Source organism: Micromonas pusilla (assembly GCF_000151265.4).
Source record: "Micromonas pusilla CCMP1545 genomic scaffold MICPUCscaffold_4, whole genome shotgun sequence".
Lineage (NCBI taxonomy): Eukaryota > Viridiplantae > Chlorophyta > Mamiellophyceae > Mamiellales > Mamiellaceae > Micromonas > Micromonas pusilla.
Genome location: NW_003315885.1, coordinates 1,136,313 through 1,164,042, shown reverse-complemented (window position 1 = coordinate 1,164,042; position 27,730 = coordinate 1,136,313). Strand labels below are relative to the sequence as shown.

The 27,730-nt window shown below is 65.7% G+C and overlaps 13 protein-coding genes across 13 annotated transcripts in view; 7 read left to right on the top strand and 6 right to left on the bottom strand.

Annotated features, from left to right (window-relative positions):
* Positions 1 to 259: 259 nt before the first annotated feature.
* MICPUCDRAFT_16342 (uncharacterized protein) lies at positions 260 to 3,946 on the top strand (the record flags this gene model as incomplete). The annotated part of the gene is made up of 1 exon (XM_003058168.1): positions 260 to 3,946. A coding segment is annotated over one exon (3,687 nt), but the record flags the coding sequence as incomplete, so codon positions are not given.
* Positions 3,947 to 4,903: 957 nt separating this feature from the next.
* ARSB (arsenite-antimonite efflux family) lies at positions 4,904 to 7,957 on the top strand (the record flags this gene model as incomplete). Its single annotated transcript, XM_003058167.1, has 1 exon — positions 4,904 to 7,957. One exon carries the CDS (start codon positions 4,904 to 4,906, stop codon positions 7,778 to 7,780), a length of 2,877 nt encoding a protein of 958 aa, XP_003058213.1. The 3' UTR covers positions 7,781 to 7,957.
* On the bottom strand, positions 7,879 to 9,214 carry MICPUCDRAFT_57462 (uncharacterized protein; the record flags this gene model as incomplete). Its single annotated transcript, XM_003057792.1, has 1 exon — positions 7,879 to 9,214. One exon carries the CDS (start codon positions 9,212 to 9,214, stop codon positions 7,970 to 7,972), a length of 1,245 nt encoding a protein of 414 aa, XP_003057838.1. The 3' UTR covers positions 7,879 to 7,969.
* A 486-nt stretch (positions 9,215 to 9,700) lies between these two features.
* On the top strand, positions 9,701 to 13,852 carry MICPUCDRAFT_15932 (ATP-binding cassette superfamily; the record flags this gene model as incomplete). The annotated part of the gene is made up of 2 exons (XM_003058166.1): positions 9,701 to 10,771; positions 10,955 to 13,852. The coding sequence occupies 2 exons, from the start codon at positions 9,701 to 9,703 to the stop codon at positions 13,850 to 13,852; spliced, it is 3,969 nt and encodes a 1,322-aa protein (XP_003058212.1).
* A 10-nt stretch (positions 13,853 to 13,862) lies between these two features.
* On the bottom strand, positions 13,863 to 14,903 carry LHCP4 (prasinophyte specific chlorophyll a/b-binding protein, chloroplast precursor). The gene is made up of 2 exons (XM_003057791.1): positions 14,759 to 14,903; positions 13,863 to 14,585 (listed from the first exon to the last, which is right to left on the bottom strand). The coding sequence occupies exons 1-2, from the start codon at positions 14,870 to 14,872 to the stop codon at positions 13,986 to 13,988; spliced, it is 714 nt and encodes a 237-aa protein (XP_003057837.1). The 5' UTR covers positions 14,873 to 14,903; the 3' UTR covers positions 13,863 to 13,985.
* Positions 14,904 to 15,239: 336 nt separating this feature from the next.
* On the top strand, positions 15,240 to 16,610 carry MICPUCDRAFT_57459 (uncharacterized protein; the record flags this gene model as incomplete). The annotated part of the gene is made up of 1 exon (XM_003058165.1): positions 15,240 to 16,610. The coding sequence occupies one exon, from the start codon at positions 15,240 to 15,242 to the stop codon at positions 16,608 to 16,610; it is 1,371 nt and encodes a 456-aa protein (XP_003058211.1).
* A 222-nt stretch (positions 16,611 to 16,832) lies between these two features.
* MICPUCDRAFT_57458 (uncharacterized protein) lies at positions 16,833 to 17,126 on the bottom strand (the record flags this gene model as incomplete). The annotated part of the gene is made up of 1 exon (XM_003057790.1): positions 16,833 to 17,126. The coding sequence occupies one exon, from the start codon at positions 17,124 to 17,126 to the stop codon at positions 16,833 to 16,835; it is 294 nt and encodes a 97-aa protein (XP_003057836.1).
* A 218-nt stretch (positions 17,127 to 17,344) lies between these two features.
* MICPUCDRAFT_57457 (uncharacterized protein) lies at positions 17,345 to 18,190 on the top strand (the record flags this gene model as incomplete). Its single annotated transcript, XM_003058164.1, has 1 exon — positions 17,345 to 18,190. The coding sequence occupies one exon, from the start codon at positions 17,345 to 17,347 to the stop codon at positions 18,098 to 18,100; it is 756 nt and encodes a 251-aa protein (XP_003058210.1). The 3' UTR covers positions 18,101 to 18,190.
* On the bottom strand, positions 17,491 to 21,117 carry MICPUCDRAFT_47110 (uncharacterized protein; the record flags this gene model as incomplete). The annotated part of the gene is made up of 3 exons (XM_003057789.1): positions 17,491 to 20,574; positions 20,911 to 20,971; positions 21,085 to 21,117. The coding sequence occupies 3 exons, from the start codon at positions 21,115 to 21,117 to the stop codon at positions 18,203 to 18,205; spliced, it is 2,466 nt and encodes an 821-aa protein (XP_003057835.1). The 3' UTR covers positions 17,491 to 18,202.
* A 327-nt stretch (positions 21,118 to 21,444) lies between these two features.
* On the top strand, positions 21,445 to 23,306 carry MICPUCDRAFT_26454 (uncharacterized protein). The gene is made up of 3 exons (XM_003058163.1): positions 21,445 to 21,732; positions 21,911 to 22,009; positions 22,158 to 23,306. Exons 1-3 carry the CDS (start codon positions 21,505 to 21,507, stop codon positions 23,160 to 23,162), a joined length of 1,332 nt encoding a protein of 443 aa, XP_003058209.1. The 5' UTR covers positions 21,445 to 21,504; the 3' UTR covers positions 23,163 to 23,306.
* A 141-nt stretch (positions 23,307 to 23,447) lies between these two features.
* Positions 23,448 to 25,483, bottom strand: MICPUCDRAFT_33090 (uncharacterized protein; the record flags this gene model as incomplete). Its single annotated transcript, XM_003057788.1, has 2 exons — positions 23,448 to 24,683; positions 24,866 to 25,483. 2 exons carry the CDS (start codon positions 25,481 to 25,483, stop codon positions 23,448 to 23,450), a joined length of 1,854 nt encoding a protein of 617 aa, XP_003057834.1.
* A 287-nt stretch (positions 25,484 to 25,770) lies between these two features.
* MICPUCDRAFT_57453 (uncharacterized protein) lies at positions 25,771 to 26,271 on the top strand (the record flags this gene model as incomplete). The annotated part of the gene is made up of 1 exon (XM_003058162.1): positions 25,771 to 26,271. The coding sequence occupies one exon, from the start codon at positions 25,771 to 25,773 to the stop codon at positions 26,269 to 26,271; it is 501 nt and encodes a 166-aa protein (XP_003058208.1).
* Positions 26,272 to 26,465: 194 nt separating this feature from the next.
* MICPUCDRAFT_16590 (uncharacterized protein) overlaps positions 26,466 to 27,730 on the bottom strand; it is a gene marked incomplete at both ends in the record, with an annotated part of 2,324 nt that continues 1,059 nt past the window's right edge. The window contains one exon of the mRNA XM_003057787.1: positions 26,466 to 27,233. Coding sequence (XP_003057833.1) covers positions 26,466 to 27,233 — 768 coding nt within the window. The remainder of the gene's footprint in view (positions 27,234 to 27,730) is intronic.

Sequence of the window (27,730 nt, the reverse complement as noted above, 5' to 3'; positions counted from 1 at the left end):
CTCGCCGAGGCAGGAAGATAAGGACGACGGCGACGACCCGTTCGCGGCGATGGAGCGAAAAAAAGCGGCGTCTTTCCCCGGGGAGGAGAACAAAGACCTCGGGAAACCGTACGGCCGCGCCGCGATCGCGCGCGCGCTCGGCGCCGTCGCGCCGTCGCTCACTGCGCGCGACCTCCCGCTCGTGACGACGTTCCTGACGAAAGTCTTGGGCGACCAGGACGAGCTCGTGCGCGACGCGGCGATGACCGGCGGCCGCGCGATGATCGACCTTCACGGCGCGGAGCACGTGCAGCAACTCCTCGGGGTATACGAGGGGTACTTCGATCGCGGCGCCGCCGCGGGGAGCGGGCTGAGCGAGTCGCAGAACGATTTCGTTCGACAAGGCGTCGTCGTGTTCTTGGGCGCGCTCGCGTGTCATCTCCCGAGGGAAGACCCGAAGATTCGACAGATTTTATCCCGGCTCGTCGCGGTGCTGTCGACGCCGTCCGAGGCGGTGCAACGCGCGGTCGCGGACTGCCTCCCTCCGCTCATGCCTTCACTGGAAGACGACGAGCGCAGGACGTTGATCGAAAGCCTGCTGACGCAAGTCACGTCCGGGGAGGGGTACGCGGACCGCAGAGGCGCCGCGTTCGGTCTCGCCGGCGCGGTCAAAGGCGTCGGGATCAGCTCTTTGAAGAGCATGGGCGTGATGGACGCGATCAAGGCCGCGGTGGAGGATAAGAAAAACCCGGACGCGCGCGAGGGCGCGCTCATGGCGTTCGAGCTCTTGAACGTCCGACTCGGTCGTCTGTTCGAGCCGTACGTCATCCACGTACTTCCGATGCTTTTGGTGTGCTTCGGGGATCAGAGCGCGAACGTGCGCGAGGCGACGATTTCCGCCGCGCGCGCGGTCATGGGCCAGCTCAGCGCGCAAGGCGTGAAGCTCGTGCTGCCGGCGCTGATGAAAGGCTTGGAGGACAAAGCCTGGCGCACGAAAGAAGGCAGCGTGCAGCTCTTGGGCGCGATGTCCGCGTGCGCGCCAAAACAGCTCAGCGCGTGTCTCCCGCAGATTGTCCCGCGTCTGTCCGAGACGTTGATCGACACGCACCCGAAAGTCGTGGACGCGGCGTCGCGCGCGCTGAAGCAAATCGGCGACGTGATTCGAAACCCGGAGATTCAGGCGCTGAGTAACTACCTCCTCGGCGCGATCGCGAAGCCCGCGGAGCTGACGCAGCCGTGTTTGGACGTTCTGCTCGAGATGACGTTCGTGAACGTCGTGGACGCGCCGTCGCTCGCGCTGATCGTTCCGGTGTTATCCAGAGGTCTCAGGGACCGACGGGCGGATTTGAAAAAGAAAGCCGCGAAGATCGCGGGGAACATGTGCGCGCTCGTGAGCGACGCGAAGGACATGAACCCGTACGTCCCCATCTTACTCCCGGACATACAGAAGAGCTTGTTGGATCCGATCCCGGAAGTCCGCGCGACGGCGGCGGCGGCGCTCGCGAGCCTCGTGAAGGGCATGGGCGGCGTCGAGGAGCACTTCTCCGAGCTCATGCCCTGGCTCACGGAGACGCTTCAGAGCGACGGCCCGCCGACGGAACGCTCCGGCGCCGCGCAAGGGCTCGCGGAGTGTCTCGCGGTTCTCGGCGCGGAGTACTTCGAGGCGATACTCCCGGAGATTCTCGCCGGGTGCCATCACGCCGCGCCGCACGTCCGGGAAGGCCACCTCACGCTTCTGCGCTTCCTTCCCCTCGCGCTCGGGCGGACGTTCGAGGCGCACCTCAAGGAAGCTCTCGCGGAAGTCCTCGGCGGTCTCGCGGACCCGGACGAACCCGTGCGCGACGCCGCGCTCGGTGCCGGGAGAGTCTTCGTCGAGGAGTTCTCCCACAGCGGCCCGTCGCTCGATTTGCTCCTGCCGTCCATCGAGGACGGCATCGCAGCGGAGAACTGGCGCATCCGACAGAGCGCGGTCGAACTCCTTGGCAGCATGATGTTTCGAATCGCGGGGACGTCTGGCAAAGTGCGCGTCGAGGGCGGGTCCGACGACGAGGGCGTCAGCACGGAAGCGCAAGGCAAAGCGCTGACGTCCACGCTCGGGGTGACGCGGCATCACGACTTGCTCGCCGCGGTGTACTCGCTTCGCTCGGACCCGATGCTCGTCGTGAGACAGGCGGCGCTGCACATCTGGAAAACCGTCGTCGCGAACACGCCGAGGACGCTGCGTCTGATTCTTCCGCGGCTCATGCAGCGGCTCATCGCCGGCCTCAGCGCGCACAACGACGACCGACGGACGACCGCGTCGCGGTGCCTCGGCGAGCTCGTTCGGAAGCTCGGCGAGCGCGTCCTTCCCGAGGTGTTCCCGATACTCCGCGCGGGTTTGGAGAGCGAGGACAAAGACACGCGCGAGGGCGTGTGCCTCGGCTTGGCCGAGGTCTTGGGCGCCGCGCGGAAAGAACAGCTCGAGGAGTACTACGCCGAGGTCGTGCCCGTGATCCGAGACGCGCTGTGCGACGCGGAGGACGCGGTGAGGAACGCCGCGGGGAGCGCGTTCGACGCGATGTTCCGCCACGGCGGCGCGGACACCGCCTCGGACATCGTCCCCGCGTTGCTCGCGAAGCTGGACACCGACCCGGTCGCGCTGGAAGGGCTGAAGCAAGTCCTGCGCGCGCAGCCGAAGATTCTCGCGAGCGTCTTACCGAAGCTCGCGTCGCCGCCGATCAACGCCGCGCGCGCGAGGACGCTCGGGTCGCTCGCGGAGGTGGCGGGCGCGGCGCTGCCGCCGCATCTTCCGCTTTTGTTCCCCCCGCTTCTCGCGGCGATGGGGAGCGACTCTAACGAGGACGAGGCGGACGCCGCCTACGCCGCCGCCTCCGCGGTCCTGCGCGCGGTCCCCATCGACGCGCACTACCTCCTCCTCCCCGAGGTTCTCGGCGGTCTGAGCGACGAGACCGCGTCCACGCGCGCCGCCGCGGCGAAGCTCTGCGGCGCGTTCGCGTCGGAGGCGCCGTGCTTCGACGAGGACGACGACGTCCCGCAGCTGATCACCGCGCTGTTCGAGCTGTTCGTCGACGTCGACGAGGCGGTGGTATTATCCGCGTGGACCGCGCTCGGGGTTATCATGGCGAAGGTCGCGAAAGAGGACCAGGCGCATTACTTGCGCGACGTCTGTCAGGCGGTGGACACGGCGAGGGAAAAAGTTAGACGACGCGACCGCGGCGCGAGCGAAATTTTGATCCCGGCGTTGTGCCTCCCGAAAGGCTTAGCGCCGATCGTGCAGGTGTACCTGCAAGGCGTGCTCACCGGACGGCACGCGGAGGATAAAGAGCAAGCCGCCGAGGGTCTGCGAGCCGCGGTGCTCTCGACGACGACGGCGGCGATCAAGCCGCACGTGATTCCGATCACCGGTCCTTTGATTCGCATTTTAGGCGACAAGTACCCGGGTTCGGTGAAGAGCGCGATATTAGGCGCGCTCGCGGTGATGATCGAAAAAGGCGGTCTCGCGCTGAAGCCGTTCGTGCCTCAGCTCCAGACGACCTTCGTGAAGTGTCTGTCCGACGGCAACCGCGCGGTGCGCCAGAAAGCCGCGGCCGCGCTCGGAAGGCTCATGGTGCTCCAACCCCGCGTCGATCCTCTGCTCAGCGATTTACTCACCGCGTTGTCCACGAACCCCGACCGCGGCGTACGCGAGGCGACGTTACGCGCGATCGCGGGCGTGTTCGCGCACGCGGGGAAGAACGTCGGCGCCGCGAACGTCGCGACCGCGCGATCCGCCGTCTTCGAGTCCCTCCTCTGCGCCGTGGACGACGGCTCGCGCGGCGCCGCTGCGCTCGCGCTCGCGCAAGCCGCGGCGTGGCTCCCGGACGACGACCGCGGCGTCCTCGTGGAAGAGCTCGGGAGCGGCGACGGCGACGCGGACGAGCGCGAAGGCAGAGCGCTCGCGCTGAGCGCGATCGCGCGGACGTCCCCGGAGCTCGTCCTCGCGTCGCACGCCGCGCCGGCGCTGAACGGTCTCGTCAAGGCGGGGAAGGACGAGTCGACGGCTTCGAGAATCGCCGCCGCGCGGGGGCTGACGCGCCTCGCGATCGCGTCCGCGGCGCAGGTCGGGAGCAACTGTCCGTATCTCCCTAAGCTCCTGCCGGTGTTGTCGCGGCTGCTGCGCGATGATCAGCAGGACGTGCGGGAGGCGACGACGACGACGTTGAAGCGGCTCGCGAAGGAGCACCCGGACGCGTTGTCGCCGCACTTGGGCGCCTTCGTCCCCGCGCTCGCGGACGTCGCCGCGGGGGATCGTTCGAAGGAGGCGAGGTACTACGCGGACCGTGCGTTACGGCATGCGTTACAGATTTACGATACCCCCGACGGTTTGCTCGTCGCGCAGGGGGCGTTGAAAGCGGGCGGCGACGCGCACGCGGCGCGGGGGAAGCTCACGGATATCGTGTTGCGGCGGTTGAAAGCGTTGCCGGACGAGAGCGACGACGAGGGCGAGCAGAGCGGCGGGAACTGGGGGTCGCTGGGCGCGGACGCGGACGACGACGACGTCGTCGTCTTAGGGGATTGACGCGATGCGAGCGAGGGTGATTAGCGATCGTGTTGTGTGTTCTTTCGACTCGATCCTCCGTTCTCCAGTTTCCCCGCGCTGCGGTTTCAATTTCAGCCTGCAGCAGCTTTTCGCGCGGTTTTTTCAGGCTGAATTTACAGTACACGTAATCGGCGCGAGATCTCACCAACGACGAATCCCGCAGTCCCCGCGCCGCCAGCGGCCGTACACTGTGGATGATCCACTGCTGCACTTTTGCCCTTTCGGGTGCGTTCGCAGTCGGGACGCTCAAAGGACGCCGCGCGGGCATCGACGCGCGCGCCTCGACTAAACCTCCCGCGCGACCCACGGCGTCGTCTTCTCGACGCGACGCCGCGCGCTCGAGCGATGTCCGGGCTCGAGAGGCAGGGAAGCCTCGACGGCAGCGGGCGCGGCGGGCGCTTAAACCTCAGCGATGACGAGGGCGCCGCCCCCGGGGACGAGTACGAGGACCACGGGCACACCCTGAGCGCGATGCAAGGGAAGCAGCTCCGACGCGAGCTCTCGACGCATAACCTCGTCCCGATAGGGTACGAGGCTGGCGACCACGGCGCGGGCTCGCCGGAGACGACGTCGCCTCTGAGCACGCCGTCGCAGACGCTCACGGGCGCGGAAGCGGGCGACCTCTCGCACTCCGTCAACGAGGCGCCGGTGGAGCTGCCGAGGCGAGACCCGCGACGGAACTCACTCCCGGAGCGTCCGCGTCTGGACTCCATCTTCAACGTGCCGCCGACGATCGACGAGAGCGAGATCAGTGTTGGTGTTCCAGCGCCGGGCGGCGGCGCGGGATCCGGACAACCGCCGTCGCATCGGTCGGACGCGGATAAACCGAAAACATTCCGAGCGATGAAGACGAGCTCGCAAAGGCAAGCGCAGACGTCGCAGAAGACGCAGCGACGCACGACGATATCGTCCGCGGATACGTCCGCGGGGACGTTCACGCTCATCGACTCCGCGCGGCACGCGAGGAAATCGAACGAGAGCGTCGGCGCGAAACGCCGAGGGAATCTTAAATCCGTCGCGAGAGACTGCGAGTCCCTCCTCCTCATCGGCGACGCGCTTCGGGCGAAAGACATGCCCGGCCTCGCGGACCGGCTCACCACGGGCTTGAGGCGGATTCAAGATAACGCGCGCGAGGGGTACACGGACGAAGGCATCGTCGCGCAGAAGCGCCAGTACCAGCGCGCGGTGAACAGGAGAGAAATCCTCAAGAGCGCGATGCAAGACGCGTTCGGCGGGGACACGCTCACCGGCCGCATGGCGCGTCGCCTCAGCGCGAGCCTCGGGGCGCACCGCGAGAAACAGAAACAACAAGGCGACGCGAAGGACGTCGAGCTCGCGGTCACGAAAGATCACGAGCCACCGGTGAAGAAGAAGCGCGAGCTGACGCTCCGGGACCACTGCGTTCGCACGCTCGTCATCGGTTTCGCGTTTCTTCTCCTGTGCTGCATGCCAGCGATCATGGAGCAGTACACCCCGGACGCGGGCATCGCGGCGACGACCGGTTCGGTCACCGCGAGCGCGAATCCGATATACATGAAGCTCTCGCACCACGAGTACGGCACGTACGAGGTCACCGTCGGCGCGGGGTACTGTCTCAGCGCGGTGTCGTCGACGTACACGTCGAACTCGTACTACAGCGCGCACGTCGTCTTAATGCAAGACGACACGGAGCTCAAGAGCGACAGCGTCCAGCTCGAGACGTCGACGTATAACAAACGACGAAGGAACTTGCTCGCCGGTGGCGCGGACACCGGGCCGTACGGGAGCCACACGTACGAGACGTTTTACTGGCTCGCGGACCCTCAGAGGAGCGGGAGCGATCTGAAGTTGAAAGTCTACACGGACTGCCCGGAACCGGTAGGCTTGTCTCTGGAAGTCGTCACCGTCGGCCCGATCGGCGTCGCGCAAGTGTGGGTCGCGCTCGTGCTCCTCATCGCGACGTTCGTCTTGATCATCCTAGAGGTTGTGCACCGGACGTTAATCGCGTTCATCGCGTCCGCGGCGGTGCTCTTCATGTTGGCGCTCGAGCACCGCTTGCCTTCGATACCGACGATCATGACGTGGATGGACCACGGCACGCTCGCGCTTCTGTGGGGGATGATGATCATCGTTTCGCTGCTCGCGCGCACCGGGGTGTTCGAGTACATCTCCGTGCAGCTCATCATCGCGAGTAAGATGGACCCGTGGAGGCTGACGTGGTTGCTCATGATTTTCGACGCCGTTTTATCCGCGTTCTTGGACAACGTCTCCACGATGTTACTCCTCGGTCCGGTGATCGTATCGATGTGTAAAGCGATCAGGCAAGACCCAAGGCCGTGGCTGATACCGATGGCGCTGTTCGGGAACATCGGCGGCACCGCGACCATGATCGGCGACCCGCCGAACCTCATCATCGGCAACTCCTTGAGCGACGAGATCGGTTTCGTGGATTTCCTGAAAGTGTTAGCCCCCGGCGTCATCCTCACGATGTTCCCAGCGCTGTTGTTCCTCAGATGGTACTACGGCAGAGACGGGATTTACTCCAAGAAGATCGACGTCGACGTCGAAGAGCTCGTGCGGCGGTACCCCATTCGCGACCACGTCGGCCTGGCCAGGTGCGGGATCATCTTGTGCTTCGTGTTGGTTTTATTTTTCCTACACCCGGTGTTGCACTTCGAGCCTGCGTACGCGGCGCTGTTCGGCGCGATCGCGATCCTGGTCATGTCCCCTAGCGAAGACTTCGAGCACGCGCTCGAGAAAGTCGAGTGGGACTCGCTCTTGTTCTTCGCCGGTCTGTTCGTCTTCACCCAGGGCATCAGCGAGCTCGGGTTATTAAGAGTCATCGCGGACGCGTTGTCGGACGCGATCGAAAATGTGGACGAGGGCTCGCGAAACTTAGTCTCGAGCGTGTTGATTCAGGTCGTCGCCGCGGTCGCGAGCGCGTTCGTGGATAACATCCCGTTCACGACGACGATGCTTCCCGTGATCAAACGCATGGCGAAGAATGTCGAGGGCGTGGAGATCAGGGTGTTAGCGTGGGCGTTGTGTTTCGGCGCGGATTACGGCGGCATGGGGACGATCATCGGCGCGAGCGCGAACGTCGTCATGGCCGGCATCGCCGCGGAGGCGGGGTACCCGGTGTCGTTCTCGCAGTTCTTTAAGATTGGGTGGCCGATGATGTGCATCTCGCTGTGCGTCTCGATCCCGTATCTGTGCGCGATGATCGAGCTCGGGAACACGTGAGAAGGAGACGCGACGAAAAAGAACGCGTCTGTCGACGACAAAAAGAGTCGCGACGAAAAAGAACGCGCATGTCGACGACCTCAAGCGGAACGATTCACAGTATTGATAGACTATGTATCTTGCTTGCTAAAATTCTTGCATCTTAGTCTACGTATGATATGATTCCACGCGTCTGTCGACGATATTACCTCACGGAATCATGCACGGGTCGCGTCGCGCGAAGTGCACCGCGTCGATCGCCTCGAGCGTCTCCTCGCTCAGCTTCACCTTCGTCTCGTCGAACGCGTCGATGTCCTCCTCGAGCTGCTTCATGTTCGTCGCGCCGATGATCGTGGACGTGACGTAGAACCGCGTCTTGCACCACGCGAGCGCGAGCGTCGCGAGGGACACCCCAGCCTTTTCGGCGATGGCGGCGTATTTTTCCGTCGCCTCGACGCTCGGCGCGTTCAAGTACCTCTGCATGAATTTCGAGTATTTCGTCAGCCGCGCGTCCGCGGGCCTCGCGCCCTTGAGGTACTTCCCGGAGAGCGCCCCGCCCGCGAGAGGCGTCCACGGGAGAAGACCGACGTTGAAGTTCGAGGGCGCGCACGCCTCCGCGAGCTCCGTCTCGAACGAGCGGTGGAGGAGACAGAACGAGTTCTGAATCGTCGCCGGACGCTGCACGCCGAGCTTGTCCGCGACGCGCACGAACTCGCACACCCCGAACGTGGTCTCGTTGGATAATCCGTAGTGCTTGATCTTCCCCGCGGCGATGAGCTCCCCGAGCGCGGCGACGGTCTCCTCGATCGGAACGCTGTCCGGGCGTTCTTTCGACGCGTCGTACACGTTGTTTCCGAAAGCTGGGCAGTACCGGTCCGGCCAGTGGAGTTGGTACAGGTCGACGTAGTCCGTCTGCAGCCGCCGCAGCGACGCGTCGCACGCGAGATGGATCGACTCCCGGTCGATGCGGCAGTCCGCTTTCGGCTTCGGCGGGACGTATCGGTTCCCTCCGGTCTCGCTCTGCGGGTTGAACCCGCTGACTTTCGTCGCGAGGATCACGTCCTTTCGAAGCGTCGGATTCTTCGCGAGCCACGTCCCGATGTACTCCTCCGTGACCCCCGGCTTCCACCCCGGCGCGGACGACGGCACGGGATACATCTCCGCGGTGTCGATGAAGTTCACCCCGCGCGTTTTGATCGCGTAGTCAAGCTGCTCATGCGCCTCCGCCTCGGTGTTCTGGACGCCCCACGTCATAGTTCCGAGGCACACCTCCGTCACGAGGACGTCCGCGTTGCCCATCGGTACCTTACGAAGCGCCGCGTGGGTGGTGCTCATGCTGACTCTAGTAGACGCGCGTTTCGAGCGCGAGGGAGATTTGAACGCGGAGTGCACGCGAGGCGCGGATCTCGCGAGGGACGCGCGGCCGAGTGTCGCCGTGAACGCGCGCGCGGCCATCGAGTGATCGGTCTGATGACGCAAGAGTGACGCAAGAGTGTGTCACGTCGTCCGAGGAACGAAAAAGCTTCCATCGACGTCGCGTCGCTTCGCCACTGAGATCTGGCGCGGAGCGGCGGCGGCGCTGACGCGGATCGATCGCGCGTCATGGCGAAGTCCCCAGGGCTCGCGGACAGGCTGTTCCGACGCCTGGGGACGGGCGCGAACTCGACGCCGTACGCCAAGGTCGAGGACGGCGCGCCGGAGGACTCCGACGACGAGAGCGAAAGCGACGCCGGCGCCGGTGCCCATCAGCACACGAAGTCGAACACCTTCAAAGGGCGCGCGGAGCATGGGTTCATCTCGAAGACGCTCTTCCTCTGGGTCTCCCCGTTCCTCAAGCTCGGTGGGGAGCGGATGCTCCAGCTCGAGGACCTCCTGCCGCTGCCGCCGCACTACCTCGCGGCGAACAACAGCAAGCGGTTCGAGTCGCTTCTGAAGGACGCGATGGCGAAAGAGGAGCGACGCGAGCGCGAGGCGAGAGAGTGGGAGGACGCGGGGTGGAAACCGAAGCGGAGGCCGTTCCTCCCCGAGCTCGTGTGGCCGCTGTGGACGTCCTTCGGGGCGACGATCTTGACCGGGTCGTTCTTCAAGCTCTGCAACGACATCATCCAGTTCATCCCTCCGCTCGTGTTGGGCGGGTTCCTTCGATACATCGCGGGGAAAGACCACTTCCTGGAGGTGCTCGACGCGAGCGACGACACGTACGGGGTCGTGTACTGCGCCATGTTATTCTTCATCCCCGTCGTGAGGACGCTGTGCGAGCAGACGTACTTTTACTTCATGCAAGCGTCCGGGATATGCATCAAAGGCGCGCTCGCGACGGCGGTGTATCGCAAGACGACGCGGCTCTCCGCCGCGGGAAGAGAAGGGAGCACGACGGGCGAGGTCTTAAATCACATGCAGCTCGACGCGCAGCGGGTAGGGGACACGATGTTTTTCATCAACGTCCTGTGGAGCGGCATCTTGCAAATCGCCGGGTACATGACGATCCTGTATTTCTACCTCGGCTGGGCCGCGATCGGCGGGTTCGGCGTGATGGTCGTCCTCGTCCCGTTGCAAAAGACGTTTTTCCGATGGATCAGCAAACTTCGGAGCCAGCAGATGGTGCAGACGGACCGCAGGGTGAAGATGCAGAACGAAGCGCTGAGCGGGATTAAGATATTGAAGCTCAACGCGTGGGAGGAGCCGCTGCGCGAGGAAGTCGAGGCGGTGCGGGCGGAGGAGATGCTCATCGCCGGGCGAGTCGCGAATCGAAACGCGATGAACATGGCGATCATGAACGCGGGACCGACGCTCGACGCCGTCGCCGCGTTCTCGCTGTACAGCGGGGTGATGAAAAGACCAATGACGCCGTCGGTGATATTCCCGTCCCTGTCGCTGTTCTCGCTGCTGCGGTTCCCGGTGATGTTTTACCCGCGGTGCTTATCCCTGTGCGCGGACGCGTTCGTCGCGCTTCGACGGTTGCAGAAATATTTCCTCATGGAGGAATCGCGGGCGACGACGGTGACGCTTCCAGTGCGCGTGGACGGGGATGCGCGCGGGAAGACGACGAATGAAGAGACGCCCGCGAAGGCGCCCGCGTCGGAGCCAGAGAAGGGCGACGAGACGCTCACCCCGGAGGTTGAAGTGAAAGATCTGACGCGTGCGGCGTCGTCCACGCCCGCGGCACTCGCGGCGGTGACGACGCCGATCGCGGAGGAAGTCGCGAGCGTCCGAGGCGGATACTTCCACTGGACCGCGCTGAAGAGCCCGACGGAGGAGCCGTTCTTGAAGGACATCAACTTATCGTTGAAGAAAGGGCAGCTCACCGTCGTCGTCGGCCCCGTCGGCGCGGGAAAGTCCGCGCTGATCGGCGCGTTGCTCGGCGAGATGTACCAGTGCGCCGGTCCCGCCGGGTTCCCCGCGTCGGACGGCGCCCCGGACGTTCGCGGCACAGTCGCGTACGTCGCGCAGGTCGCGTGGGTTCAGTCTCTGTCGTTGAAAGAGAACGTTTTATTCGGGAAACGTATGGACGAGGAGCGTTACAGAAACGCCCTCGACGTCGCGTGCTTGGACGCGGACGTCCGGCAGCTCCCTCACGGCGACGAGACGGAAATCGGCGAGAAAGGCATCACGCTCTCGGGCGGTCAAAAACAACGCACCGCGATCGCGCGCGCGGCATACGCGGACGCGGATCTCATCGTCATGGACGACCCTCTGTCCGCGCTCGACGCGCACGTCGCGAAGGACGTCTTCCAGAAGTGCATCGTCGGCGCGTTCAAGGACAAAGCCGTGCTCCTCGTCACGCACTCTTTAGGGTTCGTGTCGCAGGCGGATCACGTGATCTGCATGTCGAACGGGAAGATCGCGGAGGAAGGGACGTACGACGAGCTCGTGAGCAAGGAGAAGGGCGCGTTCAAGGCGCTGATGGAGTCGTTCCACGGAGAGGAAGAGGAAGAGGAGGGCGTGGAGGTTGGGGACGTCCGCGTGGAGGAGGTACCGTCGACGCCGGTCCCGGCGGCGGCGGAGGAAGAGGAGGAGGAGGACGCGAGTTCGGAGGGTCGAATCGGGGACCTGACCGAGTCCGCGGCCGCGGAAGCGGGCGGCGACCCGTCCGTCGCGGCGAAGCGGAAGAGCTTCGAGAAGACCCCGCTCCTCGCGGCCGCCGCGGGCGGGGTCCTCCTGTCCTCGTCCGGCGACGCGAAAGGCGCCGGGGCTGGTGGGAACACGATGACGAAGGAAGTTCGACAGGAAGGCGCGGTGAAGTTCAAGACGTACTGGACGTACATCACAAACATGGGAACGCCGTCGAAGATCGTGTGGTTGCTCACGATGGTCACCGTAGAGAGAGCGATGAGCGTGATGACGTCCGTGTGGCTCGCGTTGTGGTCCGAGCGGCACTGGGAGGACATGAGCAACGACGAGTACCTCGCCGGGTACGCCGGCTTGGGCATCGGTCAGGCGATCGTGTCGTGGTTCCGAACGTTCGCGTGGGCGCTCGCCTCGCTCGCGGCCGCGAACACGCTGCATCTCGCGCTGTTCAAAGCGACGATGTCGACGCGGATGTCGTTCTTCGACACGACGCCGCTGGGAAGGGTCATCCAGCGGTTCACGAAGGACACGGCGACGTTGGATAACAACCTCGGGCAGTCCGTCAGCAGCTTCGCGTCTTTCTTCATCCTTCTCATCGGCACGCTCACGGTGATGGCGTGGGTGATGCCCATTCTCGTCCCGTGCCTCGTCCCGATCGCTATCATGTACTACTACGTCCAGCGGTTCTTCAGGCCGGGGTACAGGGAAGCGAAGAGGCTCGACGGCATCTCCGGGTCGCCGATTTACGCGCACTTCGGCGAGACGCTCACGGGGATATCCACGATCCGCGCGTTCGGGCACCAGCGCCGCTTCATCGCGGAGAACGAGATGCGAATCAGCGTGAACCAGCGCGCCGACTACACGCAAAAATGCGCGTGCGATCGATGGCTCCCGATCCGTTTAGAGACGATCGGGAACTCGATCACGCTCGTCGTCGCCATACTCGGGGTTTGGAACCGAGGCACGACGTACGCCGCGCTCGTCGGGTTGACCATCTCGTACGCGATCGACATGACGGGTTTACTGTCCTGGTTGATTCGCGTCGTGAGCGAGCTCGAGAGTAACATGGTGAGCGTCGAGAGAGTGTCCGAGTACGCGGAGTTGGAGAGCGAGGAAGCGACCGGGGCGGTGATGAAAACCGGCGGCGGCAGCGTGAAAAAGCCGACGCACGGGTGGCCAGACTCGGGGGCGATCACGTTCGAGAATTTGCAGCTCCGATACAGGCCGGGTTTGCCGCTCGTTTTGAACGGTGTGTCGTTCAACGTTCAGGCTGGCGAGAAGGTTGGGATCTGCGGAAGAACCGGCTCCGGGAAGAGCTCGCTGATCGTCGCGCTGTGGCGGTTAGTCGAGCCATGCGGCGGCGCGATTTGGCTCGACGGCGTCGACGTCTCCACGATTCCGCTGAAGACGTTGCGAAGCGCGGTGACGTGTATTCCCCAAGATCCGATCCTTTTCAGCGGCACGGTCAGGGATAACCTCGATCCGTTCAAAAACCACGCGGACGCGGAGCTGTGGTTCGCGCTCGAGGCCGTGCAGCTGAAGAAGGCGGTGAGCGAGACGGGCGAAGGCCTCGACGCGCCCGTCGCGGAGTACGGGGAAAATTACAGCGCCGGGCAGCGGCAGATGCTGTGCCTCGCGCGCGCGTTACTTCGCGACACGAAAGTCGTCTGCCTCGACGAAGCGACCGCGAGCGTAGACCTGGAGACGGACAAGGTCATGCAGGACGTCATCGCGGAGCAGTTCAAGGCGCGGACGATCCTCACGATCGCGCACAGGATCAACACCATCATCGAGAACGACAAAGTCGTGTGTCTCGAACGCGGCGAGCTCGTCGCGATGGACGCGCCGGCGACGATGTTACTGGACGAGAACAGCATGTTCGCGAAGCTCGTCGCCGAGACGGGGGAGCAGAGCGCGAGGAATTTGAGAGCGCGCGCGGAGGAGTGCGAAGCCGCGCGCGCGGCGGGGCGGCCGATTCGGAGGATAGGAAGCAAGCTGAGCGTCGCGTCGAACGATTCGAGATGAATAGAAAACTACAGTACGTTTAGCGTTTGTGTACAACGACAGAGACCGCGTCCAGCAGCCCGCTGTTGAATCGAATCGTGTGCTACTCCTCATGATCACCCCCCCAAGCTTCGTGATTACACGTTCGCATACCTTACATGTTCCACGGCGCCGTCTGGGACCCGAAGAAGTTGTGCGTCGGGTCGGAGATGTGCGACGTGAGGTTCGCCACCGGGCCGACGCCGGTGAACTCCTTCTGCACGAGGCAGCCGAGGAACGCGCCCATGGCGAGGCGGCAGTGCTTCAACTCCTGGAGCTTGAGCTTCTCGAGGTCGCCCTTCTCCGCGAACCCGAGCGGGTCGAACCTCCCGCCCGGGTACAGGCTCGGCTCCGGGAACCCCTTCGGGGGGCTCACGATCCCGCCGCGGTACGCCTCCGCGAGACCGACGGCGACCACCTCGAACGCGAGCACCGCCCAGAAGTACGGCGCGCCGGAGCCCTCCGGCGCGAGCGGCGCGGGCGCGCCGGGGAAGGAGTAGTTCTCGAGGCAGCTCGCCGGCGTGCAGAGCGCGCCGGTGTCGTACCAGGGCACGCCCGTGGCTTGCTCCTGCGCGACGATCCCGGGGATGGCGAGCATCGCCCAGCGGCCGTGGATGACCTCGTACTCCGCGGCTTTGTTCATGGAGAGGACGTCGTCGTTCCCGAGCGGGGAGACCGTGTCCGCGTCGGGCGCGCCGGGGTAGGTGCCGGGCTCCTGTTTTCAGACGTCGCGTTTTCGCGTTTGGTTTGGGGGGGTCGGAGACGTCAGCGGCCGTGGACGGAGGCGAGCGACGCGAGGGCGTCGATCGAGCGAGCGAGCGAGCGATATCGAGCGAGCGAGCGAGCGATCGTCTGTCGTCGCGAAATCGAAAATCACATCGGACGCACCGGCCAGAGGTTGGCGGAGACCTTGACCGCGGCGCGGCGCGCGGTGGTCTTGCGCGCGCCCGCGGTGGGGAGCGCGACCTTGACGAGGGAGGCGGACATGGTGAGAGCGGCCATTGTGATGCGTGCGGTGCGATGCGGTCGCGTGTGCGGGAATGACGAGACCGCGAGAACGGCTGAAAAGAACGCTCGAGCCGATTCTGGATCCGCGCGCTCGGCCAATCAGCAGCCAAAATCAGCGCCGAGAAAATCGCCCCACCGACCGCACTGCGATCGAGATCTTGATCGAGACCGATCGGCAAGCGTTCATCGCGTTTTAGGCTCGCGGTCATCGGTTCGAACCCGGTTCCACGGTGATCGGCCTGATCGAGACCCGATCGAGCAGAGCTCTCGTCGGTCTCGGACGGCACTTGCACTTTTCGTCCAGCGACTCATTTGCAACGACGCGCGGGGGTCGCCCGCGGCGTCGCTCGAGGCGGGCGCGATGCGCGACGACGCGGCCGCGACCGCGCGGCGGCGCGTCGCCGCACTCGCGCGTCACGCGTGCGCGGCGTCGTCGTCGTCGTCGTCGTCGTCGCGCGAAGGCGACCGCGCGGCGCGCGTCGTCGTCGTCGGCGGCATGGTCCTCGACGTCCAGGCGTGCCCGTCGACGGGCGAGCGCGTCGCTCGAGGGACGACCGCGCCCGGGGTCGTGACGCAGCGCCCGGGCGGGGTCGGGCGGAACGTCGCCGAGGGCGTGAGCAGGTTCGCGCCGTCGCGCGCGGCCCCGCCGCTGCTCGTCGCCGCGGTCGGGGACGACGTCGGCGGCCGCGCGCTCGTCGCCGCGTGGCGCGACCTCCCCGGTCGCCCGTCGAGCGACGGCGTGCGCGTGTGCGCGGGGGAGACGACCCCGGTGGTCTCCGCGGTGATCGACGAGACCGGCGAGGTCGCCGCCGCGATCGCGTCGACGACGCTGGTCGAGACCGGGCTCGACGCGACCTGGTTGCGACGGCATCGCGACGCGTTGCGACGCGCGCGCGTCGTCGTCGTCGACGGCAACGTCGCCCCGGACGTCGTCGCCGCGGCGACCGCCTTCCGCGACGACGTGACGCCCCGCCGCGCGTCGTCGTCGTCGTCGCCCTCCCCGCCGCTCGTGTGGTTCGAGCCCGTGTCCGCGGCGAAGGCGACGCGCGCGGGGCGCGCCGGGGTGTTACATCGCTGCGACGTCGTCTCGCCGAACGCGCGAGAGCTGCGCGCGATGGCGGACGACGCGCGACGCGAGAGACGCGGCGAGCCTCCGCCGCGTCTCTCGGCGAGCGGCGGCGAGGATTTGGATTTGGATCACGAGGCGGCGGACGCGGACGTCGCGCTCGCGGCCGCGCGCGCGCACGAGGACGTGGTGGCGCTGTTGAGAGAGGGCGTCGGGACGGTCGCGTTGACGTTGGGGCCGCTCGGCGTGCTCCTGTGCCGAAAGCCGAGCGCGAGCGCGACGACGACGACGACGCGGCGTCCGGGCGCGGCGGACGAGGACGAGGACGGCGGCGCCGTGGTCTACGCGCACTACCCCGCGTGCCCTGAGGGATTCGGAGACGGCGACGCGCGCGTGTGCGTCGTGAGCGCGGTCGGCGCCGGGGACGCGTTCGTCGCCGGCGCCGTCGCCGCCGTCGCCGCCGGGTGGGCGTTCGACGACGCCGTCGCGGTGGGCGTCGCCGCGAGTCGACGCGCGGTGGAGACGGACGCGAACGTGCCGTTCGATCCGAGGTTCGTGTCGTTTACCGCGCTCGCGAAGGACGCGCGGGAGGTTCGCGCGCGCGTGAAGCTGTGGACGGCAACCTCGAGCGACGCGGCGGAGCGGCGAGCGAAGCGACGAGCCTAGAGATGAGGAGTTGTTAGAGTAGACTAGTCGCGTTTTGATATCGACGACGGGTACAACCTCCCTAAGCTTATTTCCGCCCGTTCTTGGGCGCGCCGGTCGGGACCCACGTGCGCGTCATGCCTGAACGGAGAGGGGACGGCACGTCAGCGCGCGGCGCGTTTGGATTCGGCTCGGCGAGCGGCGGGGGAAACTAAACGAACAACGCGGGGTCCATCCTGTCGTTCAAACGATCGAGCCGGTCGACGCACCCGTGGGACCGCACTTCGTCTTCCACACCGGCTGCGTGACCTTCCACAGCTTCGCCCTGTCCGCCTTCGCGGCGGCTTCCGCTTCCGCCTTGGCGATCGCTTTCGCCTCGAGCTCAGCCTTCTCCCGCTCCTCCGCGCTCGGCTCCCTCGGCGCGTTCGCCAACTCGACGCCGTACGTGCTCGCCCACGTCTTCTTCAGCTGCTTCTCTTTCTTGATCTGCTCGTCCCAGAACGACGTGCCTCCGGCGCTGCCGTAGATCCACGACATGACGTCGACGGCGCGCGGGTGCGAGCGCGACGCGCGAGGTGGACTGCCGCGGCGGGCGGCGCGGCGATCGGTTCCCCCTTTTGGGCGCATTTCCTTTTTTGACCGACCGCGGACCGGAGGATTTTTTTTGCGTCGGGCCGCGGGGCGCACCGCACACGCACTCGGCGACGCGCGCGACGCGGGGCCCGGGACGAGATCCCGCGCCCCCCCACGTACACATGACCCGACCTCGCGCCTCGGCCGCGCTGACGCTGCGAATCGCGCTGCTGCTGCTCGCGAGCGGCACCTCGCGCGTCCGCGACGTCGCGCGCCGCGGGTTGGACGCGAACGAGCCGCGGGCGTCATGGATCCGACCGGGACGCGGCGGCGTCGTCCTCGCGGACGCGCAGGCGGACGATAACCCGCTGTCGATCACGACGTCGACGACGACGGACGGCCGCGAGTGCTCCGTGGGCCCGTACGGGTGGTTCTGCGACCCCGCGAGCGTGGACAACGACGTGAAGTACTACACCGCGGTGCCGTTCGAGGGGCAAGAGCCGTTCGACACGCCGGACGGACTCGTCGGCGCGTTCCCGGACGGGCTCCCGCCGCTGTGCACCATCTCGTGCGTGGACGACTGCCAGCCGCCGTGTCCGGTGGAGTGCGTCCGCGCCAAGTTCGAGGCGAGAGTGGAAGCGCTGGACAGCGGCACCGCGGGGGTGTTCATCAACAGGGACACGCATCAGTTTTACGTCAACCCGTACAACGGGAGCGACGCGTGGCCGGGGACGCGGACGCAGCCGTGGGAGACTTTGAAACGCGCGCAGGCGCAGGTGAGGTTCATGCGCGTGCAGAACACGGAGCAGCCGGACAGCGTGAAGCTGTTAGACCCGGTGCAGATTTGGATACGGAGTTTCGACCACGCGCAGACAGAGGACTACCGCGCGAACGGCGAAGAAAATTCGCGCTTCATGGGGTTCACGATACTCGAGTAGGTCAGTCGGATCCGTCGTCGCGCGTCGTGAACCCCAGACTTCTTAAGGTAGCACCGTTATGTATGTAACAACACTCTAGATAGCGCGCACGTCGCGACTTAATTAATACTCGAAGTCGTCGTCGTCCGCGAGGAGCTTCTCGATGAGCTCCTTCCTCGGGCGCTCGTTCGTCTTTGGACGAAACGTGCACTCGCGCTTCTCCTTCTCCTCCTTTTCTTGCATCAAACGCTGCCGCCTCAGCTCCGCCTTCATCGCTTGCTCGCCGTACCCGGAGATGTTATACGGCCGCGGGACCGTCTGCTTGTGCGCGGGCATCTTCTTCGTGGCGGCGTCCTCCATGAACACCTTCGCCTGGCGCGCTTTCGCGTCGTCCTCCATCTGCTTCGCTCGGCGTCTGAGCTCCAGGTGCCGACCCAACCCCGGCACCGCCTCGACGACAGACTTCGTCCCCGCGAATCCTTTCGTCGGCTTTCGTCCGACGTTCGGCTGGAACGTGCACGCCTCGAGCTCTTTGAACTCCTTCTCGTTCCGGGCTTCTTGCAGGCAAATCTCCTTCTCGCGGCGGTACTCGCGAATCCGCGCGGTGATCCCGCCGCCTTGGTTGTAATCCACCTGAAACGGCCGCGGCGCCGCGTCCGAGTGCTTCCGACCTTTGTTCGGCTCGAACGTGTGCTCGGTCTCCCACTGCTCCGCCGCGGCTTGCTCGAGGGCCGCGCGCTTCTCGCTCTTGCGGTTCTCAACGAGCTCGTGGAGCGGCGTCGCGCGCTTCGTCTTCGCGGACTTGGAAAGCCGCGGCTTGAACGGAGCGATCTTCTTTAGATTTTCCTCGTGCGCGCGTTCTCTCGCCGCGTCCCTCTCTCGCTTCTCGATGTACGACAACCGCAGGATCCTCTCGGAAGCGGTCTCACCCAGGCGTTCCGCGTGCTTCGACGTGCTTATGACCTCGTCCGCGTTCCCGGTGTTCGGGTGGAACGTGCAGTCCTCGTCGAGCAACGACCTCAGTTGCTCCTTCTCTCTCTCCGCCTTGGCCAGCGCCTCTTGTTGCCGCTCGAGGAACGACCCGGCGCCGCCGCGGACGCCCTCCTCTGCCATCATGTCGATCAACCGCCGCGTGTTCTCGTTCAACTTTGGCTTGAACGTGTAGTCCTCCTCCGTTCCGACGCTCTTTCGGCGCGTGTACGTCCCGCCCCGGACGGACTTCACGCTCACGCCTTTAGAGAGAAGGTCGACGCGATCGCTCGGAGAGACGCCGGCTTCCTCCTCGAGCCCGCGCGCGATGGCGCGGCTCGCTTGGCTCACCCTCGGCGCGAACGTCAAGTCCGGGTTCTCGAGCTCGACTTGGACCTTCGCCGCGGCCATGGACTCTTGCCGCTTTCGAAGCAAGTCGCCGACGCGCTCGTGGATCGGGCGGTACCCGTGCTCCTCCACCGCCGCTCGCGAGTTGTCGTTGATCGCGGGTTGGAACGGAAACGACGCCACCTCGGCTTCCGCGAGCTGCCGCTTCGCGTTCTCCCGCGCGCGGTACTTGTCCTTCCCCGCGTCGTACAGCCGATCCGGGAACGGCAGCGTCGTGATCTCGTCTCTGCGCCCGCGGCCGTAGGTCTCCGCCATCTTCTTCGGGCGGTTCACCTTTGGTTTAAACGTGCACTCCCTCGTCTCGGAGGCTCTCGCGTCGAGCTTCGCCTGCTCGCACCTCTCCCACAGCGCGCGTCGCGGCGTCGAGAGCTGCTCGATGTGATCCTGCCTGGACATGTTCTGCATCCGCGTGGGCGGCCGCGACCGCCGCGCGCTGTTCGTCCGCGGTTTAAACGTCATGTTCTCCCTCTCCTCCGCGGCCACCTTGGCGGCTATCGCCTCCTTCGAGTGCCGCCCCGCCTTTCGCTCCGTCGCGACGTTGAACGGCTTCCAGTCCGCGTTCGCGGCGTACGACGGCCGCGGCGCGGACTGCGGCCGCGGCCCCCACGCCGAAGTCTTATTCGCCCGCATCGCGCTCCCGTTCTGCCCCGCGTACGACCGTCGAGTGACCGTGTTCGTGGTCCCAGGCGTCGTCGACCGCGCCGCGCGTTGATTCGACGGCGTCTTGAACCCGTTCCCGGGGTGCGACGGCAACCCAAACGCGCTCACCCGGTTCGTACCGCCGCCGCGCGTCTCCGGGCTGTCCCCGCCGTCCCCGCCCGCCGCCGGCGCGGACTTCCGCGCGGACGCGCTCAACCGCTGTTGACGCTCGAGGAGGAGCTGCTGCACGCGCTCGCGGCGTTCCGCGGCGGTCATGGAATCGCCATCCTTCGCCGCCGTCGTCCGCGCGCGATCGTACGAGCTCTTCGCGTACGCGTCCGGGGTGTTTCCCTTCCTGTGCTTGTGCTTCTCGATCTTGTCCATGATCTCGTTGCGGCGGGACGCGCTGAGGCGGCCGGACGCGGCCGCGGCGGCGTCGGACGCGAGCTCTGACGCCGCGGACGCGCGCGCGGGGGCGTCTGGGAGGAGGTCGAGTCGAGAGAGAGACGATCGGACGGGGGCGAATTCGTGAGTCACGGCGCGCGGCGTGAGGCGTGAGGCGCGCGTCGGGCGGGTTCGAGCGGCGGCGGGGGACGCGCGACGCGCGACGCGACGCAGAGGGCGGCGTGGAGTGGGGACGACGCGCGCGGGACGGGTCCGCCATCGGCCGCCGTGCCAATGCCAAATTTCCCGTCCGTTGCGCGTCGCCGCCCGGAAAATCCCCATCGTCACCGCCCCTCTCCCCGCGCGTCTACAACGCGTTCGTCGCGCGCACACGCCGCGCTCGAGCTTCGCGAGAGTCATGACGAGCGTACCTTTCACACCGAAGCTGTCCTGCGCTAAGAGCTCCTCGCACATCTTGATGTCCGCCTCCATCTGCGAGCGGAGCGCGAGGAAGGGGTCGTTAGGTTGAAGGCGAGCGAACGCGCGCGCGCGGGGGTCGTTCGAAGACGCGCGAGCGGTATCGCATCGTCGAAGGCGAGGCGCACCTGCTCGAGGCTGAGGTCGCCGCGCTCGGTCATGATGCGAGAGTGTTTACCGCGGAGGGGGCGCCCTGGCGCGGCGCGCGTCCTCGCAATGGCGGGGCGTTTGAAACCAAATCGTGACAAGACCGCGTTCAACCCGCCTACCCGCCGGCGTGATATTCTCCCCCCGCGAACAGTGCCGCGAACCGTCGTTTACTCGCGCGTATTGCTCTAACTAATTGCCCGTACATTTGTGTACGAGCGCGTAGTACGATAATCGGCCCCGCCCTTGTGTCACGAGAATCACAAACAATTTCCACCCTGGAAGCGGCCGTGAAAAATCGGCCTTGCTTCGATCGACGCGGCTTCCGCCGCAGAGTTCAGCGCGCGCCCGTCAGTTCTTCGACGCCGCGTCCTCAACCAACGAGTTCTTCCGCGAATATCATGGCCGCTATCGCGTCCACCGCGTCGGTCGCCCGCGTGGTGGCCGCGCGCGCTGGGAAAGCCCCTAAGCGCGCCGCGAAGGCGTCGCTTCCGGTGTCGACGCGACGCGCCGCGAAGATTGTCGCGAACGCGGACGCTAGCATGGGTGGCGTCGCCGGTTTCGGCGATCCCCTCCCCGCTTCGGCCCCGATGCCCCCTCAGCAGGTCTTCAACGCCGCGTCCATCAAGGTGAGCGCCCGCCCGCGCGCCGATCCGTCGGATTTTAGATAACCAAGATCATTTTCCCCCCCCGGAATCGCCCCGATTTTCTCCCGAGACGCGTCGCCTCCCGAGCGCGCGGCACGCCCTCCTCGCGACGCGAACACGATCTGACGATCGCGCCCTTTACGTTTCCTCCTCTTCCCAGGTTGTCGGCGTCGGCGGTGGCGGTTCCAACGCCGTGAACCGCATGGTCGGCAGCGACATCGGCGGCGTCGAGTTCTGGATCGTCAACACGGACGCGCAGGTGAGACTCGTTTTCCGTCTCGCGTCTTTCCCTCAGCTCGCGGCGCCCGCCGTGCCTTCGCGCCGCGCGTCCCCACGCCGAGCGCGATCGCGCCGACCGCGAACTCACCAATCCTCATCCCACCCTCGCCGCGCCGTGAACCCGACAGGCCATGGCCACCGCGGCGGTGAACGACGCGTGCCACATCCAAATCGGCAGGGAGGTGACGCGCGGTTTGGGCGCCGGCGGCAACCCCGAGATCGGCCAGAAAGCCGCGGAGGAATCGAGGCAAGCGATCGAGGCCGCGCTCGCGGGCTCGGACATGGTGTTCGTCACCGCGGGCATGGGCGGTGGCACCGGCTCCGGGGCTGCGCCCGTCGTCGCCGGCGTCGCGAAAGCCGCGGGGATCCTCACCGTCGGCATCGTCACGATGCCGTTCAAGTTCGAAGGCCGTCAACGGTATAACCAAGCCATGGACGCGGTCGAACGCCTGAGGAGGAACGTGGACACGCTCATCGTGATCCCGAACGACCGCCTTCTGTCCGCGGTGGACACGTCTCTGCCCGTGCAGGACGCGTTCCTTCTCGCGGATGATATCCTGCGCCAAGGCGTGCGCGGCATCTGCGACATCATCACCCTGCCCGGTCTCATCAACGTCGATTTCGCGGACGTCCGCGCGGTCATGGCGGACGCCGGGTCGTCGCTCATGGGTATCGGCCGCGCCACGGGTAAGAACCGCGCGCGCGAGGCTGCGGCCGCGGCGATCTCGTCCCCGCTCCTCGACCTCGGCATCGATCGCGCGACCGGCATCGTGTGGAACATCACGGGGAGCAAAGATCTCACGCTCCACGAGGTGAACGAAGCCGCGGAGGTGATTTACGAGCTCGTGGACCCGTCCGCGCTCATCATCTTCGGTGCGGTCGTGAACCCGGCGATCAAGCTCGCGGAGGGCGAGGTTGCGATCACGCTCATCGCGACCGGTTTCCAGCCCTCCGCTAACCCGCAGGCGGGGCAAGGGCAGGTGAGGGGGCAACCGCAGCAGCAGGGCGGCCAGCCCGTCATGGGATGGGGCTCTCCGCAGGGTGGGCCTCCCCCCCCGCCGCCTCCCCGCGGGGGTGGTGGCGGCGGCAGCAGCGGCATCCCGTCTTTCCTGAAGAGGCGCATGGGTCGCTAAGCAGCGACGCGCATGAAGAGAGTCTAACGATACGAGCGAGGAGGTGATGAGCGATATGTTTTAATGTCGTCGCGCGAGCTGCCGAGAGTGAGGCGTTCTATAGAAAAACCTTTGTCAATTTCGAAGCAAGACGAACATTACGTACGTGTACGTGTACTGCACGACGCGTCTCGTTTTATTATAAAGTTAAAGTTAAGAGCAAACTCGCGCGTTCGCTTTCGCCTATTTCGATCCCCTCGCCCGTTCCCCGTTTTTCTCGGCTCTCGTCCTCGCCCGCGGCGTTGCTCACTCAAGCGGCGCGTTGCGCCAGATGAAAATAGCGCCCTCCGCGCCGACGGTGACGATCCTCTGCCCATCCGGGGTGAACTTTACCTTCGTGATCGCGCCGCTGTGCCCTCTGCCGACGCGCGCGCAGTGCCCTTCGTCGTACCCAAAAACCTTCACCTCTTTGTCGCCGCCGCCGATGACGATCGCGTCCCCGGCGACGCTGATATCGAGCGCGTTTATCTCCGCGTCGTTGCTGCCGTCCACGACGCGTATCGCCTGGCCGTCGAACGCGTCCCACCACGACAGCTGTCGATCCGTGCCCGCGGTGACGATCTGCGACTCGTCCGGGTGGTATCCCACGGCTTTGAAGAACGTGTTCGCGTTGAGCGACATGTTCCTCGAAAACCGCGCGAGGTCCCACACGACGCACGACCCGTCGCTGCTCGCGGAGACGCACTCGCTGTCGTTCGCTCTCAGCGCGAGCGAGTTCACCGGTCCTTTGTGCTCCTTCATGGACGCCACCATGCTCTGCGACTGCGGGCCGATCCGCCACACGCGGACATTGCCCTCCTCGCCGCCCGTGATGATCCTCGCGCAGTCGCTGCTTCCCACGATCGCCGTCACAGCCCCGTGCGCGTCGTTGATCTGGTACAACAACCTCCCGGACTGCGGCGCGAACGCGCGGATCTTCCCATCGCTCCACCCGGAGATGATGCTCCCTCCGTCCGGCATGAACGCGACGCAGTTGCACGTGACGTTCGGGACCTTTACGCGCAGCAACTCCCTCGCCTCGTTCACGTGCCACACCCTGACGTCGTTGCTCCCCGCGGTGATGAACACCTCGGAGTACCCGACCGGGAACGCGATGTCGTTAATGATCTCGTGGTGACACGTCTGGATGAGCTCGCTCTTGAACCCCTCCATCGGGGAGAACTTCAGGTAGTACACCTCGCACGAGTCCGTGCCGCAGTACACGCCGAAACCGCCGTCCTCGTGGAGGTGGGGCGCGATCTCGCACGACGTGACCCCGCTCGCGAGCTTCGTTATAGCGATCGTCTTCATCGTGTCGCGATCGAGCAGCGCGACGGAGCCGTCGCCGCCGCCGATCACGATCTCCCCGGTCGGCGATATCGCGCTCGACACGACGCCGCGCGGAAACCGCGTCTTCGCCGGGCCGGCGTTTTTGAACAGCCTGGACGTGAGCGACATCTGGAGGATGTCCCCGGAGGTGGTGCCGACGTACATGTAGTCGTCCTGTTGGAGAGGAAGAAGCGAACGGAGCGCGGGGATCGAGATTGTTAGACGGAGCGCTCGCGGGCGGGAAGACGCGCGACGGGAACGGAATTGCCAAATTAGGAGGAGGGACAGGAGGGCTTTTTGGGTCGAATTGCTTCGTTTGAATTGGGGCGCGCGATTCCTTCCCGGGCGGGACGCACGTATTCGTCGATCGTGACGCTCGTCGCCGCGCGCTTGAGTTTCCCGAGCGTGCACGGCAGCGACCGCAGCTTCCGCGCGCCGCGGTCGAACGTCCACACGTCGATGTCCCGGCTCCCCACGGTGACCAACTTGGTGCTCGTGTTGTTGAAAAACTTGACGCACTTCGTCTCCCCCGCGGTCGGGAACCCGCAGATCGCGTCGCCGGTGCCGACGTCCCACACGACGACGGAGTTGTCGTCCTGCCCGCCGAGGGACGCGAGGTACTTCCCGTCCGCGCTGAACGACAGCGACTGCACTTTCACCTTGTGAAGGGACATTCGGTGCACGATCTCTCTCGTGTCGAGGTCCCAGACGATTATGTCCGCGGCGAACCCCATGAACGTGATCTGCCCGGACGCGAGGTACCTCCCGTCCGCGGAGACGCACAGGCACGAGACCTCGTCCGTGTGACCCTGAAGGAAGCTCTGCGCGGCGTCGCCGCCGAGCTCTTTGATGACGATCGTCGCGCCCATCGGGTAAATCATCGCGTTCCCTCGCGGATGAAGCGCGAGGCCTCCCGGGACTTTGCCCTGGAAGCCGATGACGGCCTCGAGCGGGAGCGCGCCGTCGGTCGCCATCGCGTCCGCGGTGTGATCAAACGCTGAACGACGGTCGCGACAGGGGAGCGAGTCGGAGCCGCGGCGTGGTCGTGCACGCGCGTCGGTGTGTGCCGCCGCGCACCGGAACGCGCGTCAATTCCAAAAGCGGGACGAGCGAAAACCAACGGGTGAAACGCGATCGACGACCGGCGCGGCGAGCGAGTGGCGAGCGACGACCGGTGGTGGAAGTTTTTCGAAGGTGCCTCGGCGGCAGAGCAGAGCGCGCCACCCCGCCGCCGACGCGCTTCTCGCGCGTCCGATCGAGAATGGCGAAGTGGGGCGAGGGCGATGAACGGTGGATCGTGCAGGAACGCGAGGACGGCGTCAACGTCAACGGATGGCACTGGCAAGAGAAGAACTACATGGGCTGGGGGCGAGAGCGGCTGTCAGATCTCCTCACCGCGGTGACGTTCGACCTCCCGAACGACGAGGGGAGCGCGTCCGTGATTGAGATTTCAAAGTTCGAGGGCGACGCCGCGGTGAGCATCCGCAAGGGGAACAAAAAGTTCGCGGTGTTCGACCTGAACATCACCCTGAAGTGGGAAGGGACGTGCGAGGGCTTCGAAGGCGACGGGATCGTGAAGGGCGAGATTAAAATCGCCGAGTTCGCGTCCACGAACGACGAGGACGAGTACGAGTTCAAGGTGACCGCGTCCGACGGCGACGCGGACGCGAAGAAAAAGATGAAGCAGAAGATCAAATCCGTCGTCGCGGAGGCGTTCATGCCGCACCTGAACACGTTCGCGAAGGAGCTCGCGGAGATGTGACGACGGGAGCGCGAAGAACTCGTTCGTTCGTACTTTCGTACCTTTTTATTTTTTCCCGCGCGGCGCCGCCGGCCGCGACGACGGTTCGTTGGATAGCACGTAGACTAGCATGATCTAACGTCGCCCGTCGCGTTCGTTTCGTTACTTTCGTTACACGCTCCCGTTCTATGGATCACCCACCGCGCTGGCTGCTGCTAGTAAAAGTCCTCGATGCTGCTCCCCGACTTGGCGCGCATGTGCCGGTCGAACAAGTTTCCTAAGCTCGCGCTGCGAGAGTGCGGCTGCGACCCGCTCGAGCGGTCGCTCTCCGCTCGTCTGTACGCCTCGTTCATGATCATCTCGCGCTGATCGTTCGATATTATCTCGTGCTTGCGCGCCCACTCCAGGGTGTCCGCCATCTTCTTCACGGTCATCCCGCTCGCGTCCGCGGTCCTGCGAAGCATCAACGCCTTATTCCTCAGCTTGATGTCGATCGTGCACGCGGGCTGCTCCCACGGTTCCCCGTCCACGTGCATCGGGAACCCTTTCTCGACGATCACCTTCACGTCGCGAGCTTGACATATCCGCACGGGCTTGTCCACGCCCCAGTTGAGCTGCCCGAGGTGTAACGCGCCGAAGACGACGACGACGTCGACCATCCCGTCCTGCATCGATGAGTTCCCGTGGCCGTCGCCCCCCTCCCACATCCGGACGCCGCCGGCGAAGGAGTTGATGTTCAACAAGATGATTCCCTCCGTCTCCGGCGGAAGATCTCTGCGGACACCGTCCGCGATGACGTGCACGTGCTGGTTCATCCCCGCGCACGAGTGCTCGACAAAGTCCCGCGCGCCGAAGAGGCCGTACAGAATCTTGTTCGTCGTCGCGCTGAAAAATAAGTGCGGTCGGATGTTCCGCGTCCTGTGGAACCGCAACGCCGCCTGCGCGTCGACGCCGATGCCGAGGTAGTTTTGAAACACGAGCGTCTTCGCGCCGCCGCCGCCGCCGCCGCCGCCGCCGCCACCGGTCACCGCGCCGTGCACGGACCCGTCGACGACGGAACCGCTCTCGCCGGAGCCGCTCGGCGCGGGCGCCGGTAACACCTCCGTCCCCGGCCGATGGCGCCGTCGCTTCTTCGGCGACGGCGGCGGGCCTTCCGGGTCCGCGGGGATGATCCCGACCTCCCACCGGTCCAAAACCGCGGGGTGCGCTTCCTGTATCTGCACGAGGAGTTCGGACACGAGGTCGTTGTAGTACCCGCCGCCCCACCCCAACACCCGCGCGAGGTCGTTCCCGGTCCCGAGCGGCAAGATCCCCACTGGCGGCTTCGGGTCAATCTCCACGAGCTCCTCCAGCGCTTGCAGGATCCACGCGACGGTGCCGTCGCCGCCGCACACCATGATACGCAGCTTCGGTAAGTTGCTGAATAAGCGCAGCGCGAACTTCGGGTCCGTCTTGTGGGGATCCTCAGAGTCGACCGCAG